The sequence below is a fragment of the Chanodichthys erythropterus genome, chromosome 9 (assembly GCF_024489055.1).
Source record: "Chanodichthys erythropterus isolate Z2021 chromosome 9, ASM2448905v1, whole genome shotgun sequence".
Taxonomy (NCBI): domain Eukaryota; kingdom Metazoa; phylum Chordata; class Actinopteri; order Cypriniformes; family Xenocyprididae; genus Chanodichthys; species Chanodichthys erythropterus.
Genome location: NC_090229.1, coordinates 2213959 through 2233870, shown reverse-complemented (window position 1 = coordinate 2233870; position 19912 = coordinate 2213959). Strand labels below are relative to the sequence as shown.

General features: G+C 36.9%; 1 protein-coding gene across 2 annotated transcripts in view; it reads right to left on the bottom strand.

Moving 5' to 3' along the window:
- The window catches only part of loxhd1b (lipoxygenase homology PLAT domains 1b), a 38702-nt gene that overhangs the window by 1175 nt on the left and 17615 nt on the right, over positions 1–19912 (bottom strand). For both annotated transcript variants that reach the window (XM_067394207.1, XM_067394206.1), the window contains 26 exons: positions 18976–19136; positions 18815–18891; positions 17765–17961; positions 17471–17663; positions 17017–17177; positions 15425–15746; positions 15197–15348; positions 14527–14657; positions 14263–14408; positions 12081–12185; positions 11846–11974; positions 9878–10042; positions 9330–9511; positions 8870–8986; positions 8427–8589; positions 7242–7396; positions 6892–7101; positions 3866–3992; positions 3572–3780; positions 3316–3501; positions 3000–3127; positions 1729–1846; positions 1434–1611; positions 1143–1328; positions 903–1073; positions 690–825 (listed from right to left, as the gene is read on the bottom strand). In XM_067394207.1, the coding sequence (XP_067250308.1) occupies positions 690–825; positions 903–1073; positions 1143–1328; positions 1434–1611; positions 1729–1846; positions 3000–3127; positions 3316–3501; positions 3572–3780; positions 3866–3992; positions 6892–7101; positions 7242–7396; positions 8427–8589; positions 8870–8986; positions 9330–9511; positions 9878–10042; positions 11846–11974; positions 12081–12185; positions 14263–14408; positions 14527–14657; positions 15197–15348; positions 15425–15746; positions 17017–17177; positions 17471–17663; positions 17765–17961; positions 18815–18891; positions 18976–19136 (4205 nt within the window). The remainder of the gene's footprint in view (positions 1–689; positions 826–902; positions 1074–1142; positions 1329–1433; positions 1612–1728; positions 1847–2999; positions 3128–3315; positions 3502–3571; positions 3781–3865; positions 3993–6891; positions 7102–7241; positions 7397–8426; positions 8590–8869; positions 8987–9329; positions 9512–9877; positions 10043–11845; positions 11975–12080; positions 12186–14262; positions 14409–14526; positions 14658–15196; positions 15349–15424; positions 15747–17016; positions 17178–17470; positions 17664–17764; positions 17962–18814; positions 18892–18975; positions 19137–19912) is intronic.

Sequence of the window (19912 nt, the reverse complement as noted above, 5' to 3'; positions counted from 1 at the left end):
GAGCTTTAATAATGCCATTTTGAACAATATAAGGCTGAACACCGTTACTGACAATCCTCATTTTGGCTGCGTGAGATTCTCCAGCTTTGTTGTTGTTGAGCTGTTAAAGCTCCGCCCACTTCTGGAAAGGGGGCAGGGAGCAGCAGCTCATTTGCATTTAAAGGGACACACACAAAATAACTTTTTTTCTTAGTGTGAATCTAAAGAACCTTTTTCCACTATTAAGAACCTTTCGTCCAGTGGAAAGATTCCATGGATGTTAAAGGTTCTTTATGGAACAGTCAATGCCAGTAAAGAAACTTTATTTAAGTAGCGCACAAGCAGAAAAATCACAGTCTGTAAATTGTTTAATGTTGATGTTTGTGAATGAATATGAATAATCTGCTGCAGTGGACATTCAAGTCATTGAGATGCTAGTTTTTATTAAAGGTACACTATGCAACTTTTTTTTTTTTTGTTCAAAACTAACAAAATTTAAATAATGAGTGCATACATCATCAATCCTTCGTGTCCTGATTCCCTCTGTTAGGCCTGAAGTGTTTATATTTTAGACCTGTCTGATGGTTTTCGTGGGAAATTGCGTACACATGTCACTCGGCCGTGCGTGTCTCGTCATGTTTGTAAATACTAAAAAGAGACTTGAATAGTATTAGTGGCTAAAATGGTTGTGCGTGTAACCAGCTACATACCGCAAAAACTTCTTCTTCTTGGGGTTCTCCATCATAAACTCCTTCGAACGTCCCTTTTTCCCCTCCAGCACGATCCAGACGTTCTCCTTCGTCTCAGCGTCATCAGAGCCGGCTGTCGTGATCTCGATTTCATACTCTGGGAAGACGTTACAGCGCAAATTCAATAAATACACCGTACGATGGTTACAAACGTAAGAAAACGCTCTTTCTTACTGGTCTTGTCACTGAGATCCAGAATATCGTTATTGGCACATGCCAGTTCTCTCATGATCTGACCGTCGTCCTCGCTTTTGGCCAGCCACCGGTCGCACGGGAAGCGGAAGGTCTGATCGAGCAGTTCGTCCTTCACGTCGATGTATTCCAGGTGCCATCCGGGAGCCGGACCTGATCACAGGAACATGAGAACCCGCTCCACACGACAGCTTCAGCAAACACTGAGAGGACATTTCTCACCCTTGTTGTCGTGCCACACTCGGACCTTGGACAGCTCGCCCAGACTGAGGACGTCCAAGAAGCGGAAAACGTCCACCTGTTTGCGTTCGAACTTGTTCCTGTTGCTGCTCTCCTTCAGTGCCAGCGTTCCCGTGTCGCCGTTCTCCCCGAACACGATCAGAAACACGTTGGCGTCAGTACCAGCGGCTGCAAAACAAATTTTTACCTCAAAATTCTGACTTTATTTGAGTTTATATCTTGCATTTCTGACTTCCCATAAAGTCACATGTGCGTCATGTAAACTCCACCTACCAGCAACGTCACTGGTTTTAACCTGAATGATGTACGTGGTTTTCTCCACCATCTCCTCGTCGTCCACCACGGCAGGAAGTTCACAGACCTTCGTCCTCTTGGGTCCTTTGGTCTTGGAGAGCCATTCCTCATAGGTGAAAATGTACACCTCCTCCGTGGTCAGGTTTCTCATGATCATCTGGGTCATGTGACAGGAACAAGCAGAATGTTTATAGTCATTCACTTTGTCGTGATCAACCTGATAACCTGATTAAAAAGACTTGAGTTTCATGAGATGCTCGTATCACAGACTGACCTTGTCGAGGAACCAATCAGGACGACTTCCTGTCCCGTCGATGCGGACGCGGAGCTTTTTCAGGGGCGCGATGTCATCGATCTCCAGGTTAAATGTGTCTTCCTGGCCTCTTTCAAACCTACGACAAACCCACATGACGTGTTTAAAAAGGGTTTTACTAACGGTTTACAATTAAATGATTAGAATGTCAGTTAATATTCAGTTATCAGTTGACTGCACTGACACTATCAGACGAGAACAAAACCTGAACTGATCTGAATTATGACACTATTATTGTTTCATAATTGATGAATTTTGCTACTTTAACTCTGTTACTAAAGTGAATTCAATCAACATTGAATCAATATTGAACAAATGAATTATGACAGTATTTACTTCTGTTGAGCTGCTTTTCTAGTTGAATTTATTTCATAATTGATTCATTTTGCAACATTTACACTGTTATTGAACTGAACTGAATTTTATAATTGATCAACTTTGCAACATTGACACTTATTGAACTGAACTGAATTTGTTTCATAATTGATTAAATTTGCAACATTTACACTGTTATTGAACTGAACTGAATTAACATTAAACTGAATTGAATTTTATAATTGATCAATTTTGCAACATTGACACTGTTATTGAACTGAATTGAATTTGTTTCATAATTGATTAAATTTGCAACATTTACACTATTGAACTAAATTGAATCAACATTGAACAGAATTTAATTTTTCATAATTAATAAATTTTGCAACATTGACACTGTTATTGAACTGAATTGAATCATGACACTATTTACTTCTGTTGAGCTGCTTTTCTAGTTGAATTTATTTCATAATTGATTAATTTTGCAACATTTACACTGTTATTGAACTGAACTGAATTAACATTAAACTGAACTGAATTTTATAATTGATCAATTTTTCAACATTGGCACTGTTTTTGAACTGAATTGAATTTGTTTCATAAATGAACTTTTCAACATTTACACTATTGAACTGAACTGAATCAAGATTGAGCTGAATAGACCTGCATTATGTTCTTCTGTAGAGCTGCTTTACAGTGGAAATTTTCAGAATTTATGAATTTCGGAGCACTGACCCTGTTATTAAACTGATTTGTATTAATTTCATAATTGATTAATTTATTAACATTAACATAGTCATTTTCCTGTTTATTAATGTGAAGCTGCTTTGAAACAGTCTGTATTGTACAGAGTGCTGTAGAAATAACTTGTTTTGTGCGTTTGAGAACTAATAATCCGGACGATGGTGAATCAGTACCTGTCCTCGTTCTTCAGAAGGAGCATCTCCTCCGAGCTCCCATTGGCCCCGAACACAGTTATGAAAATGTTGGTGTCGGTTCCTGCATTCTGAGTGTCACCCGTGACGACCGTCACCTCGTAAACCACCTGAACAACAGCCCATAATAAACAAAATCAATTCAAATGCTCTGTAAAACTCTATAAACTTTATGAGCCCAAACAACAAACCCAACATGCTTATAATACACATAAAATCATCCCAATTTCTGGAGCGAGTTGTGTTCCCTACACACGGGTCGATAATTTAAACGTGACCCAAGAGCCGCACACCGAACCTTTCGAATGATGCTGATGGTGGTGGCGTCCAGTATGTTGAAGACTCTGGCCGTCAGGCCGTCTCCTCTGTCTTTGGCCAGCCAGCACTTGCACAGGAAGTTGTACTGAATGCCTTTGGTGGGAACGGCCACAGACAGCTCATCCACCAGCCAGCAGCTCTCCGGAGTCGCTCCGTTATGACCCAGCTGAGGAGAGAAGGCATCTTCAGTTCACTAACAGCGCGTCTTTATTTGTGAATGTTCCTCCGAGTCTCACCTCGACTCTCTTGATCTCGCCCACATCCAGTCCGTAGCACATGAAATGCTCCATTCCTCCCGCAGCGAAGCACTTCTTCCCGTCGGGCAGATCCAGCCAGAGCCGCTCCGTCTCCAGATCGTTGGGCCCCATGATGATGACGTAGACTCGGCTGCTGGTGCTGGCGTCACGATCGCCTCCCGTCGACACGGTGAAGTGGTACGGGATCACTGTCAAAACAACCACAATCACCCGTATGAGAGCTACGGATGAGCTACGGATGAGCTACGGATGGACACAAGCAGATCGACTCACTCGGCCCCTCCTCCATAATAACAGCCTTCTTCTTCTTCTTCTTCTTGTTCATGTTGCTGTCCAGACCCGCTTTAGAGTTCTGCAGGCTCTTCTTTGCGTTCTGAGGGTTCCTCTCGCCCTCGTATCCCTGATTACACAGCAGGACACACAACAGTCACATGGTTTGGATGTACAGGTACAGGCTGACTCTTTTCTTTTAAATTGTAGTTTTTTAATGCATTTAATCATTTGTTTTTCAATTATACATTTGTTTTTATGCATTATGTATGTATTTTTGGCAACACTTTACAGTAAGGTTGCGTTAATTAACATTCACTAATAATCATTAATAATCTTAATGTTAATTTAAACATTTATTAAAACATTATTTAAAACAAAAGTTGTTAACTGTTAATATTAAGTAACTGAATTTCAATTATAGTTTTAATTTTTTGATTAGTATTTATTTTTATTCATATTTTTACTTTTGCCATATATATATATATATATATATATATATAATTTAATACGTCTATAGTTTTTTTATTAATATTTGATTACTTTTTATATTTATATTATGTTTTACATTAATATATTTTATGAATATTTATTTATATTTTTAATTTTAGTTAAAGGCAGTGTAGGTAAAAAATTTTTTAACAACTTTCTTCCAAATTTGTTTAAACTTTCTATATATTTCAATGCATAATTAAAATGTAAGTACTCTGATAAAAAGAGTATAAAAATCGATTGACTCTAGACCGTTTAATCTGTATTAAACACAGCTCATTATTTCCATTCGGGACGAAACATAGGATTGGCTTAGGCGGCTGTCACTCTCTCGCAACCATGGCAACCACCCTTTTGCCACACATGACCTGCCCACTTGCGCGCGCACGTTTGATTTGGGGAATTCAAGAGGAATAACGTACCAAACAATGGCAGAGAAACATCAAGCAGAATTCTCTGTACCGGCCTATGCAGTTACTGAAGGCAAACCGGGCAAAAAAAGGAAGACGGTAACAATACAAGAAAAGGCAAGGAACAAAAACATTTTGGATAAACAAAGAAATAAAACAAGAGTTAATATCGGCGTGGCTTTCCAGCGATGGCGAGAACTGAGGGAACTCAAGGGGCTGAAAAGTGACTCGTTGATGGCCTTATTTCTGCTGGACAGGTAAATCTTTCTTTTTGTATTTTAATCGTACATATTTTTTTGTTTATTTTTTCATGAAGCATGTGTCATTAGCACACGTAGCTGCGTAATATAGCTAACATAACATTACTTAGCGAGCCGTAGTAGAGACGATAAATAATCTATAGCCTAGCTCAAGATGATGGCTATAGTGTTGAATTGTGCATAATTTTGCTTTAGATAACTAAACACATGTTTAACAGATAGTAGGCCTAACGTTACTCCGCATCTAGGAACTTTTCTTAGAACTATATTTACCCTCTGTCTAACTCTTTTACCATGTTCACTTGTAAGTTTACCTGCACGTTTTTTTCGCCTTTGTTTTGTTTTTATATTCTCTACCTATGTTTACTGATGTCTTTATCTTGTATCTGTGTGTGTCGTACACACTTTGTTGTATGTGTGTGTTATTATTTTGTGTCTGCAATGCAGTTGTGAGTTGATATTTGTGTGTTTGTTACTCTGTTTATCTGTAATCAAGACATTTTATAAATGTGATGTAATTGTTGTGTTGATTTGTATAATTTGTTTTATTAGTTATGAGAAAGACATATCAACGTCCACACCATTGAAAAGTGGATTTACAATGCCACCACCACCTGTATCCACTATTGTCTCGGAGTCGCTTTCTGACCGGTGAGACTTGTATGTTGTGTCGTTCAGTGAACAAGTGACAGTTTTTATAACTATCAACATGTTTATCTGTTTTTATTGTCATTTTTCACAGTGTAAATGATGGTAATGGAAAAACGTGTATCATGCAACCTGTTTTTAGCTTTGCCTTCTACATAACTAGCTCGTTAGCGATTCAAAAAAATATATATTTTAAACTTTACCAATATCAATATGCTAGCTTGATTAGTGAGTACTAAAATACATCTTGTTTGTTTATCTTCATAATTATAAAGTTATTTTTATTACATGTGATTCTGACATGATGTCATGCACTGTGCTCCTTCCTCTCCGCTCGTCTCAGGTAAATAATGCGTCTTCCAGCTCAGTGGTCGGAGTCGCGCGTTCATGTGTTTTGGGGGCGTGGCTTTGGAAGGAGCCCAGAAGGGAGGGGGTGGAGTGAATAGAAATAATGAGCTGTCTTTAAAACAGTCGTGAGAGGTCTACAGACACTCGATTTTTATACTTTCTTTTTCAGAGTACTTACATTTTAATTATGTATTGATATATAAATAAAGTTTAAACACATTTTAAAAAAAAAATTTTCATACAGTTCTTACCTACCCTACCTTTAAAGGGATACTAATTTCATTGTGTTTTTGACATTTTTATTAGCTTTTGTTTTTAATGTCTCTTTTTATTAATATTTTGATTAGTTTTATATTTATATATTTATTGTTATATTTTATTTATATTAATATTTATTAATATTTTTTATTTTAGTTAACTTTAGTAACTTTGTTGTGTGTTTTTGACATTTGTATTAGTTTTGTTTTTTAAACTCGTTTTTATTCATTTTTATTTTTTAAGTTATTTTAGTGCATTAAGTTAAACTAAATGAAAATAAGAAATCTCATCTTGGCAACTAGCTGAAATAAAATATATTTAAGTTTTTGTATATTTTATTTTATTTCAGTTAAAGGTTATTTCAAGTAAAGAAAATGTTTTTTATGGTTTAGTTAACAATAATAACTAATGTTTAGTTTACTAACTAATGTTAACAAAGATGAATAAACGCTGTAACATTTTAACCGTTTGTTAATTAATGTTAATGCATTAACTAATGAGACCTTCTTATTAAGTGTTACACATTATTTGTGTTTTTGTTAGTTTGTTTGGTCTCTGTACACTCATCCTGTGTAATTATTAATATGTTTATTAACAGGCAGATTCGCGTCACCTTGACAAAGAAGGTCCTCTCGATGCGCTTGTCCTCCTTCTTCTTGGAGAGCCAGCGTTCACACAGGAACATGTACACCTCTTCTGTCTCCACGTCCACCACCTCCACCTGATCCAGGTACCAGTCGGCTCCAGCCTGGGAATCGTCGTGTCGTATCCGGATCTTAAACACCTGACCGAGATCCACGGCTTCGATGCTGAACTTGTCCACCTGCACAAACAGCTGCTTTCAGTCTCCACATGTCCATATGATGTCGAAATCAAACGTCGACTCCAAGCATTACTGCGCAATATGATCACACAATCTTCAACACATTTTCAGTGATATCTGAATGATGTCATGTGACTGACCACTCCTCTCTCAAACTTGTTACTGCTGCTCTCAGATTTGCGGAGCTTTCGTTCTCCTGTGTCTCCCAGATCTCCGTAGATGGTCAGGAAGACGTTGGCATCAGTGCCGGCTCCGTTCATGTCGCCCGTCCTCACCGACACCTTATACGTGTGAGCTGAAACATCACATGACATCATCATCACATGACATCAGCGCTGGAGCTCCAACAACAACTAATTCGCAGCTGAATATTCAGATATAACGGAAAACTGGACGAGCCAGTGTTGTTATTGTTCACGTATGTTTCTCATTTATTTCTACTTCTTCAGAGATTCATACAAGAAGCAGATTTACAGTGAAAAAACAGTGTTAATATTGCTAAGTTCATTAATTATGAAACAAAATTAATTTTTGTAAAACAATTCAGATCAAGTTTTGTTCACGTCTGATAGTGTAAGCGCAAATCAATACAATTACTGGATATTATGTGTATTTTAAACCTATTAAAAATAGTTTTTGTTTGCTGAAATAAGGTTGAAATGAATTATAAATAGTTAATGAAATATTTAACCTAAAAATATAAACATTAGAAAATTAAACCACAAATATTAAAATTGTTTATTGAAATATGTCTGAAATAAAAAAAATTATAGATAAAGTAGGTAAATAAAATATTAACCTAAAAAAATGAATATTAGAAAATTAAACAACTATTAAAAATCAATTTTGTTTATTGAAATAAAGCTGAAATAAAATATGAAGTCAATTAAAAACTTAACCTGAAAAAAACTATTATTAGAACATTAAACTACAAATGTTAAAAATTGTTTTAATTTGTTGAAATTTATTGAAATAAGGCTGAAATATAAATATTTAATGAAAATCTGAAAAACATGAAAATTAAAAAAAATGACAATAAGTACTAAAATGAAACTGATATAAAAATTACTAAAAGAAAATGAAAAATTAAAGCTAATATTAATAAAACGAACACTTTACAATAAGGTTTCATTAGTGAACTACATTAATGAACATGAACAACACTTCTACAGCATTAATGATGTCAGTTCCTGTCAATCTCACATAATTCAAATCAAAAGTTGTGTGTGTTAATATCAGGTCATCAACATTTTTATTAACTAACAATAACAACGATTAATAAAGGCTGTAAGATCATAATAAAGCGGTAATAAGACAGAACGTACTCTCCAGAGCGTCCTCCACCTCGATCTCCTGGTGTTTGAGCGTCCCGTCTCTCAGCAGCTTCTCCGTGATGATGTCGGACGGCACCAGCTCTCTCACCGTCTCTCCGTCGTCCTCAGAGCGGGCCAGCCAGCGCTCGCAGGGGAAGATGGTGGTCTCCGAACCCTGAGAAACACGCCGTCAGAACACTGATTGAATCTGAAGTCACACCAGTTGTGATCACATTTGTTTAACTGGGAATATCGCATAAAACGTTTGCAAATAAATCAACATTTCCATCCTGTGTGTTCAAGAGAACGAAATCATCACTTCCTGGGAAATTGGTGCAAAATACCCCACCGTTCAAAAGTTTGGGGTCGTTAAGATTTGAAGAAAATATCTGTTTTCTATGTGAATATATAGTAAACTGTCATTTATTTTTAATAGGTGAATATAAACAAGTTACCTTTCCTTTTCTTAAAAGTCTTCTGATTTCCACTCTGTCCAGATGCCAGCCGGGATTCGTCCCTTTGTTATCGTGTCCGATTCGGATCTTCTCTATGATGTCGCCGATGTCTTCCAGCTTCGCAGAGAGAGACAAAACAACACCGCTGAGTGACTGAAATCATAATCGTTTTTATGGAATATTGCATTGTTTATTGTAAATGATTTATCATTATTGTTTCATGTTCCTCGTAATCTTGAATCAGAATATCTTCCTCTGCAGCATCTCTTCTCTTCTCTGATGATGAGGGCGGGGCAACCTGTCACTCACATGAGATCCACCAATAGCAAACCACAACCATGCAATCAATATCACATTTGTTCTTGTTTGCGAAGCGTTTCACTCAGATATACGGCACAATAGTGACAAAAAGAAGAGCTCATCTTCTCTTTCAGCTGCAGTAATGATGGCAGACGCTCACCTCCACGATGAACATGTCTTCTGCTGATCTCTCGAAGTACAAGCGTCGTTCTCTCTTGTTGACGCACAGGTACTTCTGCTGCGTACACAAGCCCTTCTGACCGTACAGGACGATGAACACGTTCGCGTCCGTCCCTGCGGCGAACACGTCGCTCGTGAAGGTGGTGATCTCATAGGGAACGACTACAGGAGGAAGATAAAGATCTCGTTATGTTCTTATAAAGCTTCATGTGAGGAGTTTCAGTTACGACTCTTCCTCTCTGATGTTGTTCTGTCCTGTTTTCCAGCACTAATATCTAAACATTCTTAAATCAAGAGAAGAAAACTGACTGAAGATATTAAGACTAGAAAATGAAGCGAGTTTGTGCTTAAAACAAGAACAAATATCTGCCAATGTAGAAAAATAAACGTAAAGCTTGTGCTTTGTGCTGGAAAACAAGACAGAAACACTGAGGAAGAACATCATTATTTGCAGTGCGTGTTTCTGTTTTGTGTTCAATGGAAGGAAACAATGAATAAATGAATGTCTTTCTAATCCTAGTCTCTCACATGGTGTGTAAAGTTCAGTCTGCAGCTCCGCAGGATACAGATCTCTGACGACAGCTCCATCATCCTCCCCTCGGTCCAGCCAGCGGCCGCACGGGAAGCGAAGCCTCTGTCCTTGAGAAGGAGCATCAATCTCCACCCAGTCCAAGAACCAACCCGCCGACCCTCCTGAAACACACACAGATCCATCAGACTGACTGACAGTGCAATGAAAATGAAAGCCATCCAAGAGGAATGTTTTATTGCTCAGACGTTCCTCAGGAACGCACTTCATTTACATTAAAGAGGTGGTTGATTATGATTTGACTAACTTTAGTTAGTGTGTAATGTTGCTGTTTGATCATAAACAACATCTGCAAAGTTACGACACTCAAAGTTCAATGCAAAGAGAGATATTTTCTTTTACAGAAATCACTTTTTAAGGACTACAACAAGCTTCTTCCTGGGTTAGTGACATCACAAACCCTAAAATTTACATAAACCCCGCCCCCGAGAACACACAACAAAGGGGGCGGGGCCATGTTGGGCTTCTTTAGAGAAGAGGAAGAGTTGTTTTTGTAAATGCCGTCATTTTACGCCGGACTGCTTCACAAACGAGGGTCAATTCCACACAAAAGATGAACATGACGGCACATGCTAGTGGATGAGTTGAATCAACTCCACAGAAACTACATCAATTTATCCACTAACCATTCAGAAAAGTCTAAAAGTTGTAACTTCTTCCTGAGTCTCTCCATCAGTGTCGACTCCGGTTTGAACAATGTAAGGCTGAACACTTTCCTCATTTTGGCTGCGTGAGATTCTCCAGCTTTTTGTTGTTGAGCTGTTAAAGCTCCGCCCTCTTCTGGAGCAGCAGCTCATTTGCATTTAAAGGGACACACACAAAAACGGCGTGTTTTTGCTCACACCCAAATAGAGGCAAATTTGACAAGCTATAATAAATGATCTGTGGGGGATTTTGAGCTGAAACTTCACACACACATTCTGGAGACACCAGAGACCGATATTACATCTTGTGAAAGATCTTCTGATCTCTAACCCTTCTCCAGTAAATGTATCTTGACTTAAGAATGTGTAGATATTTGTGCTGGAAAATAAGACACTGAGGAAGAAAATTGTTTTATCTCAATTTGATCTCACGGCTGTCTGAGAAAGTTAGAGCTTCATTTGTGATGCATTTCCTATGTGTTGATGTATTACTCGAGAACAACAGTGTCCATTAAGAGCAATGTGATTGGAGCGTTTCTGTAAAGTTGCCAGGCAAACTAATACCAGACGGGTCACTAACTGCTCGCAAGCAGCTTTTAGAGGCAGTCGAGCGAATCCTGTCTGAACAAAGCCTGATTCAATCCCTGCTGTCACTCATGCTGCATTCAAGTCCTGCTGGGAAGTTCATATTTACTAGGGATGCACCGATATAAAAATTTTGACCAATACCGATAACCGATATTAACCGATATTTGAAAGCCGATAACCGATATATTGGCCAATAAATCTAAATCCAAATTTTTATATAATTTTTGAGAGCCTGATTACAAAAACAAAAGTGTCACCATTAAAAGCCATGTCCCAAACACACAATTATAATATTATGTAGTTTATATGACAGACTTGTGCTGCACATGTTGAACTTAACTGTATTTTGCTTTTTGAAGTGATTTCAATCATATTTCAAGCAATTCAAAACCATCATGGTGAACAGTGTGAATCTGACGGAAATAATCTATTAATAATCTAAATAATAATTATTTATCGGCTTTAATATATCGGCCAAATTTTCTTATCGGACCGATAACGATAACATTAAAAATGAACATATATCGTCTGATACCGATATGGTGGCCGATATATCATGCATCCCTAGTATTTACGAGTTGGGAAGTCGGAGCAAGATGGCGGTGCATGTGCGTTTAACTCGTAAACATGATCTTTCCGACATGACTTTAACGTGTTCGCTCACATTTCACTCACCCGAGTCGTCATGGCCGATTCTCAGTTTCTGAAGTTCTCCGAGATCGACGGCCTCCACGGTGAACTCGTCGATCATTCCCTTCTCAAACTTGTTTTTGTGAGATTTAGAGGCTTTCAGGTTGATGATTCCTGTTCATTGAATGGCCGTTTTGTGTGAAGAAACCAAGAATAGTCACATGAATGATCAGAGGACGTGGTGAAGAACACTCAGTATTTAACAGACGTGTGTTTTCACCTGTGTCGTCATTCTCTCCGTACAGGATCGCAAAGGTATTGGCGTCTGTTCCAGCGTGCTTCTTTTCTCCGGTCTTGATCCTCAGGGTGTATGTTGTCGACATCGCTACACACAAAAAAAATAATGAGAAGAAGAAATCAAATAAATGAGAGAAAAACTGCTCACAATTAATTGGGGGTTCAAGATCGTAGTGCTGAAACACTATTGTAATTGTAAGGATTTTTATTATTTTTCTTCCGCTGTAAAACTAATCAGGCAGGCAAAACCGTAAGGCCTAGAGACTTGAAACTTGGCCAGATGATAGGTCTCAATTTGGGTAGGGGTTGAAAAGGTATGACCCAGATTGGCCAATAGGTGGCGCTACAGCAATCAAAAACGTCAAACTGCATATAACTCCTAGAACTTTTGACATACTTTTGCAAACCAGTCCTAGGTTTTTCACCCGATTGGAACCAAACCAGTGCAGAAATGTTTTCCGGAGTCTGAATATCAAAAGAAAAAAAAAAGTTGAAATATTGATTTACGGTCACTAAGAGGCGCCAAAACTTTCAAAATGGGCAGGGCTACTTGTACAGAAATGGCTATAACTCTTGAACGGAATGAGATATATTCACCAAACTTGGTACAAATGTGTAGGGGCTCAATCTGTGGTCAGAATTAAAAAACTGCGGTGATTAGACACTAGGTGGCGCTATAACATGTCTGATTAACTTGAAAATTGTATGATCCTCAACTGGATGGAACTGAAATAAATACTTTGAATGTTGACTTATGATAGCAACCTGAGTCGTAACAAAGCACTGTTCGCCAGAGGAGAACTGCCCCCCCAACTAAGCCTGGTTTCTCCCAAGGTTTTTTTTCTCCATTTTAACACCTATTTGCCACTTGTTTGCCACCTGATGTCACCTGATGGAGTTTGGGTTCCTTGCCGCTGTCGCCTTTGGTTTGCTTAGTTGGGGACACTTGACATTTGATATTTAACAGTGCTTTGATCTGCCTGCATTGACACTATTCTTTAAGAGCTGCTGTGCAGCCAAAAGTTATCAATGTAAAGCTGCTTTGACACAATCTGTAAAAAGCGCTATATAAATAAAGGTGACTTGACTTGACTTGAAAATTGGCATGCACTGTCTTGGTCCAAGGGGGCATGATAGTCTATGAAGACATTTGTGTATCTCAAAAAACATGGCCGCCATCGGCCAATGAAGTTTGAGCACCTATTAGACAAGGTTAACTGAGGCTGGTCGGCATGTTCGACTCATTGGCCTAGATGTCTGTAAGAATTTTGAAAGAAATCGGCCACTAGGTGGCGCTAACGAGTTTTATGCCTCTGTAATCACATGATGTTTCACACATACACACAACATTCATATAATCTGATAGATCTCCACATTCGGAACAACTTTGCCTCAAGAACCACTGCTGTCAATCAAATCATTTATTAAATATTCGTGATTATGTAAAAAAACTACTTTTGCGAACCAGTCCTAGGTTTTTTGCCCGATCTGAACCAAACAAGTGCAGTACAATTCTCTGGACTCTCCGAGTCAATAATTATCCAAAAAAGTTGAACTTTACCCTCTGGATCGCTATAACAGGGTGATTTAGAAAATGGGCGTGGCAAAAAATACTCAAAAGCCTAAACTACAGCTCGGAACTTCACGAAAATATGTGACATAAGATTCTAAACAAGCATGCAAACCTTTATGGGGATCGAACCATAGGTGGCGCTATAACTGTTAAAAAGCTTTAAAACCATATGGTAAATTCCCTGGATTGGCTGTAAATGGTGTTTTCCTTCAATGATTTATCATTCTTGCTAAATAAAACACTTTTTTTTACGCATGTGCTTAAAGGGCTTAAAATGCTTGAACCCCGATGTTTCCAACGCAAAATATGAGTTTTCTTCCGGGAACAAGAACATCACAGTATTCCTCATTTAAATAATTAATGTGCAGAATAAAGGGGCGGGGCCTGGCTGAGTTAGTCAGTAGTGTGTTGAAACTGGGGGTTATGGTAAGGGGCGGGGCATTTCCCAAACACCAATCAGAGCACAGTGTGCTTTTCAGAAGGAGGGGCTTCATAGAGACAGGACCTAAACAGAGCGATACTGACAGACTGGGAAGAGAGGAGCTGCAACAATGAGGAAAATAATCAACATTCGAGCCCAAGTTTCTTTCACCTTTCTGCTCCAATCCCAGCGTGGCCCCGGACTCCTCCTCATCCTCGTCCTTCCTCATGAAGGCTTCGTCCACAGGAACGAGCTCTCGGGCAATCTGACCATCATCTTCATCGACTGCTAACCAGCGATTACAGGGGAAGTAATACCTGCAGCGCAAGCCGATATGAGACACGTTCGTTCTGCGTATCGTGACGGTTACGTGTAAGCGCTTCAACAACAGACTCGTGAATAAACCGCCGGATTCCCGGCTCCGACTGAACTCACGTGGTGTCGTCTTTACTGTCCACGATCTCCACCCGGTCCAGGTACCAGGCCGACTGATGGCTGTTGTCGTGACGGATCCTCAGTTTCTTCAGAGGCCCCAGCTCCACGGCGGTGATGGAGAACGTGTCCTCCTGTGAGTCACCAGCAGGAGCTGAAGTTAGTTAAAGCAACAGATAAACATCGATCCCAAAACACTCTTTTCATTTACGCTCATGAATGTGTTTTGGACAGGCGGTGCAATCTATTGTTTTGGGGTCAAAAATCATTCTAATATGTGATTTGATGCTCAAGAAACATTTCTGACTATTATCAGTGTTGAAAACAGTTCATTCAGGTTTGGTGAATAAATGCTGACAGAATTTTTATTTTTGGGTGAACTGTCCCTTTAAGAGAACTTTTGAAAGGAAACTGCCCCAGTCACACTCTTTTTCTAAGAGTTTGGTGTCAGTTTTCTGCATGGAAACGCCCAGTTTTTGAGCTCAAACCTGATGAGAACTGAAGTGCCAAACGTGGGATCAGGTCTGTGACGGTGGCCTTGATTCAGAGGAGCATATTCGGTGTGTGCGCTGAATAATGGATGGCCTCACATTAACAGATGAGTAAGACTATACGACTACATCTACTGTGAATAACATGAGGGATGGTGTCAGATTGCCGCTCTTCATCTCACCTGTCCGCGCTCGAACTTGTTCAGATGGTTGGACTTCCTCAGCCGCCGCTCCCCGGTGTCTCCGTTCTCCCCGTAGATGTTGATGAAGACGTTGGCGTCGCTTCCGGCCCCCATCATGTTTCCCGTGAAGACGCTGACCTCATACGTGTTTTCTGAGGCAGACGGGATGATGAATTATTAAAACAAGCTTTGAGGAGCAGGATTTACCCTGATTTGATGATCTCGTACCCTCCAGCTCCTCGCTGTCCTCCGGCAGAAGCTCCACCACCATCTCTCCGTCCTCCTCGTCAGACGCCAGCCAGCGGTCGCAGGGGAACAAGTAGGACTGGACCACCTCACGCAGCTCTTCCTCACCGCCCACCTCATCCTCGTCCTCCTCCGCCTTCTTCTTCTTCTTCTTTTTCTTCTTGTCTTCTTTCTTCTCTTTGGGCACCATGGCCATGATCAGACGCTTGATCTCCACCCGGTCCAGGTACCATCCCGCTCCGATGCCCGTCTCGTCATTGCTAATGCGGATCTTGAAGATCTTCCCCACGTCTTTAGCTTCAACCTGTCGCACAGATCAACACGTGATGATGATGATGATAGTTAGACATTAATACTAAATCATAAAAACAACGTTAAAATCATTTTAAAATAAAAATCTAACTAAGTAAATAAATAAATACATCATATCAATATGAAATTTAAATACATTTTTTTTAAATATATTAAAATAAAACACTTGCTATAAATAAAATAATAAAAATGTAATTAAAATAAATAATATTAAAATAATACAATTTAAATGCTTATTACAATTAATTAAATAATCAAAAATTATATATAAAATAAAATAAATAACTTTAAAATAAAGACAATCAAAATAAAACAGTAAAAATGAATGAAATCATAATGTAAAATTATTTTTTTTACAATAAAAATCTAAATTAAACATTTACTAAAAAAATAAATAAATATCAATATGAAATTTAAATAAACCATTTTAAATGCATTAAAATAAAATACTTACTAAAAATAAATTAAATTATAAAAATGTAAAATAAATTTTAAAATGAACAAATCTAAATAAAACACTTATTCAGATTAATTAAACATACAAATTAAAAACTAAAATAAATAATTTGAAAATAAATAATTCAAATAAAACCCTTACTGAAATTAAATGTAAAAATAATTTATTTTTTTAAATAAAACACTAAAAATTGAAATCATAAAATTGTAAAATTTAAATAAATAATTTTAAAATAAAACAAACTACAAAGCTTATTAAAGTTAATCAAATCATAAGAATTGTGAAATAAATCATTTAAAAATAAAAATCAATCAAAATTAAACGCTTACCAAAAATTTATCAAATCATAAAAATATGAAATTGAAATAAATCATTTTAAAATAAAATAAATTAAAATAAAAAAACATACTAAAAATTAAATCAAAAGCAATAAATTAAAATAAATAATTTTTATTTAGTTAATTCAATTTCAAACCCTTACTAAAAATTAAAGAATAAAAAAATTAAAATAAAAACAAATCAAAATAAAATACTTAATAAAAAATGAGTTAAATCATAAAAACATAAAATACAATTTAAAAAAAAAAAGAGTCAAAAAATATAAAAATATAAAATTAAAATAAACAATTGTAAAATAATAATTAAATAAAAAAGATTAATATTTTATTCGTTTACTCGCATGTTTTCAACGTCTGGGAATCCCTGATCTATCATTTAATTAGATGTAATTATATATGACTGGATGTGCCGTGAAAAGCATCATGTGACACACTGAGCGAGTGATGATGTCAGACGTGAACGTCACCTTGAAGATCTCTGTTGTTCCTCGTTCGAAGTTATTGGACCTGCTGCTGAGGTTCAGCACCTCCGTCTTCCCCTGATCTCCGTAAATCTGGATGAAGACATTGGCATTGGTGCCTCCGGCGAACACGTCCCCCGTCACCACCGTCACCTCGTAGTTGATCACTGGAGAGAGACGGTAAACCCGCGTCACGCTTCTCCACAACAACGACATTAAGCATGAACATGAATCATTACAATAAAATAAAAAAATAATCAAACATTAAACTAATAAAAACAATCAAAATAGAAATGTATAAAATGTTAAATTTATATAAAAAAATCAAAATTAATCAATTACTAAAAAAAAATTTAAAAATAAATTAAAACACTAACTAAAAATGAATTAAATAAAGAAAATTGAAATTTGAAAAGGTCAAAATAAAATGGATTAAATGCTAAAAATGTGAAGCGTTTACATTGTTCAACGTCCAGTATTTCACTGGGGTAAATCTCCACCTCCGTCTTCCCATCAGCCTCTTCTCGGCACAGCCAGCGGTGACTGGGGAACATGTAGTGTTTTCCGTGATTGGGAACCATGATCTGAACGCTGTCCAGGAACCAGCCGGCGCGCATGCCTTCGTTAGTGTGACCAATCAGGAGCCGGTTGATCTGCATTCAGGAAGAACATCACGAGAGATTTAAAGAGTGTTATGACGATGATGATGATGATGAAACGCTTCGATAACCCGTGTCAGGAGACACTCGCTCACCTGGCCGATGTCGGCGGTGTCGACGGTGAACACATCCACCCGTCCCGTCTCGAAGTAGTTGCGCAGGTTGTTGTCGGACACGGCGAGCATCATCCTGCTGGTGTCGCCCTTCTCGCCGTAGAACTTCACGAACACTTTAGAGTCGGAGCTTCCTCCGCTGACGTTCCCCGTCTTCACCGCGATGTGATAGCTGACGTCTGAAAACAGACCGATCATGTGACCACACAAATCTGAGCTTTGTGCTGAACTCTGGGATTACTCTCGATCACAGGGTTCCCAAACTGTGTTTATAATAATGAATTAAATCATAAAAATGTCAAATGTCAAAGCCAGAATAAGACACTTAATAAAAATTTATGAAATCAAAAAAATTTAAAAATTTAAACTAAATAAAATATAAACCACTTCCTAAAAATTAAAAATAAAAATAAATAATTTTTAAAAAAGCAGTCAAAGAGCACTAAAATAAACTAAATTAAAAAATCTGAATAAAATACAAAAAAACCCAAGAATTACTTGAATCATAAAATAAATCAATAAAATAAATTACAAAAGCAAAATTATAAAAATATAAAATAAAAATCAAGAATTTTAAAATAAAACAAACAATCATAAAACTTAATAAAAAATGAACTAAATCACAAAAAAGTCCAATTGAAATAAATCATTTTAAAAATAAAACAAAATAAAACACTTACTAATTAAATACAAAAATAAATAAATTTGATTTGTAATTTTATTTTATAATTTTGTAATTTTAAATATAATATGTTTATAATTTTATAAACAAATTATAAAAATATAAAATTAAAATAATTTTAAAATAAAAATAACCAAAATAAATACTTACTAAAAATGTGTTAAACTTTAAAATAACAACGATCAAAATACTAAAAAAACACTAAAAAGATGAATGTCATGTGAGAAGAGCCATGTGTTATATTATTGAAATAATAACTTCAAGACAATATTCCCAACAGCTCAAAGTGGTTTGGGAATCTCTGATTTATGGGTTTAATTAGACCTTCTTTAACATCAGGAGAATCTCACTGTAAAGTCTCTGTCCGTCTGCGAACGGCACCAGCTCACGAACGATCTGCCCGTCGTCTTCATTACGGTCGAACCACCTGCACAGATGGAGGAGGATGTGAAGCGGTCGTGTGTGTTACAGCAGTGTGTGTGTGTGTGTGTGTGTGTGTGTGTGTTTTCACCTGTTACACGGGAACTCAAAGGCCTGAGACTCGGCCTGACCTTCCTCTCTGATCAGCACTTTATCCAGGAACCATCCGCATCCTCCGCCGCGGCCGTCGTGACCGATCCGCACCCGCCGCACCTGACCGATCGACACGGCCTCGATGATGAACTCATCCGCCTGCGAGGAAACACAGACTGAAAGACTGATCTTTCCTCATTAGTACTTCAATTAAGATACATTTACTGGAGAAGCAAAATTAAGAAAGATATTAACTCTTGTTTCCTGAAAAATGCATCAAAATTGAACAAATATCTGCCAAAGGAAAACTTCATTGGCAGATATTTGTTCTCCATTTTGATCAGTTTTTCATTTTTCAGTCTTAATATCTTCAGTCATTTCTCTTCTCCAGTAAATGTATCTTGATTTAAGAATGAAACTTTGTTCTTGTTGATTAATAAAGTGTCTAAAAAAATACAAAAAAATTACCTAAATCAGAAAAATGTAAAATTAAAAAATAAATATCTTTAAAATAAAAACAATCATAATAAAACAATTGCTAAAAATGAACTAATTCATAAAAATATAAAATTAAAATTAAAAATTTAAATAAACCACTTACTAAAAATGAATCATAAAAATTAAAAAAAAATGTACATCATAAAACACTAACTAAAAATAAACTAAATCATAAAAACATAAAATTAAAATTCTAAATAAAACACTCAAAATTAACTATGTCATTAAAAATAAAATTAAAATAAAATCATTATAATAAAGCACTTATTAGAAATGAAATAGATCATAAAAGCTAAAAATTATTACAAATAATTTAAAAGTGAAAAATCTAAATAAAACACTTACTAAGAATAAATTAAAGGTGTCGTGACATGGTTTTTTGTATTATTTTAATATGTTCCTTGAGGTTCACTTATAATGATGATGAAGTTTTTTTG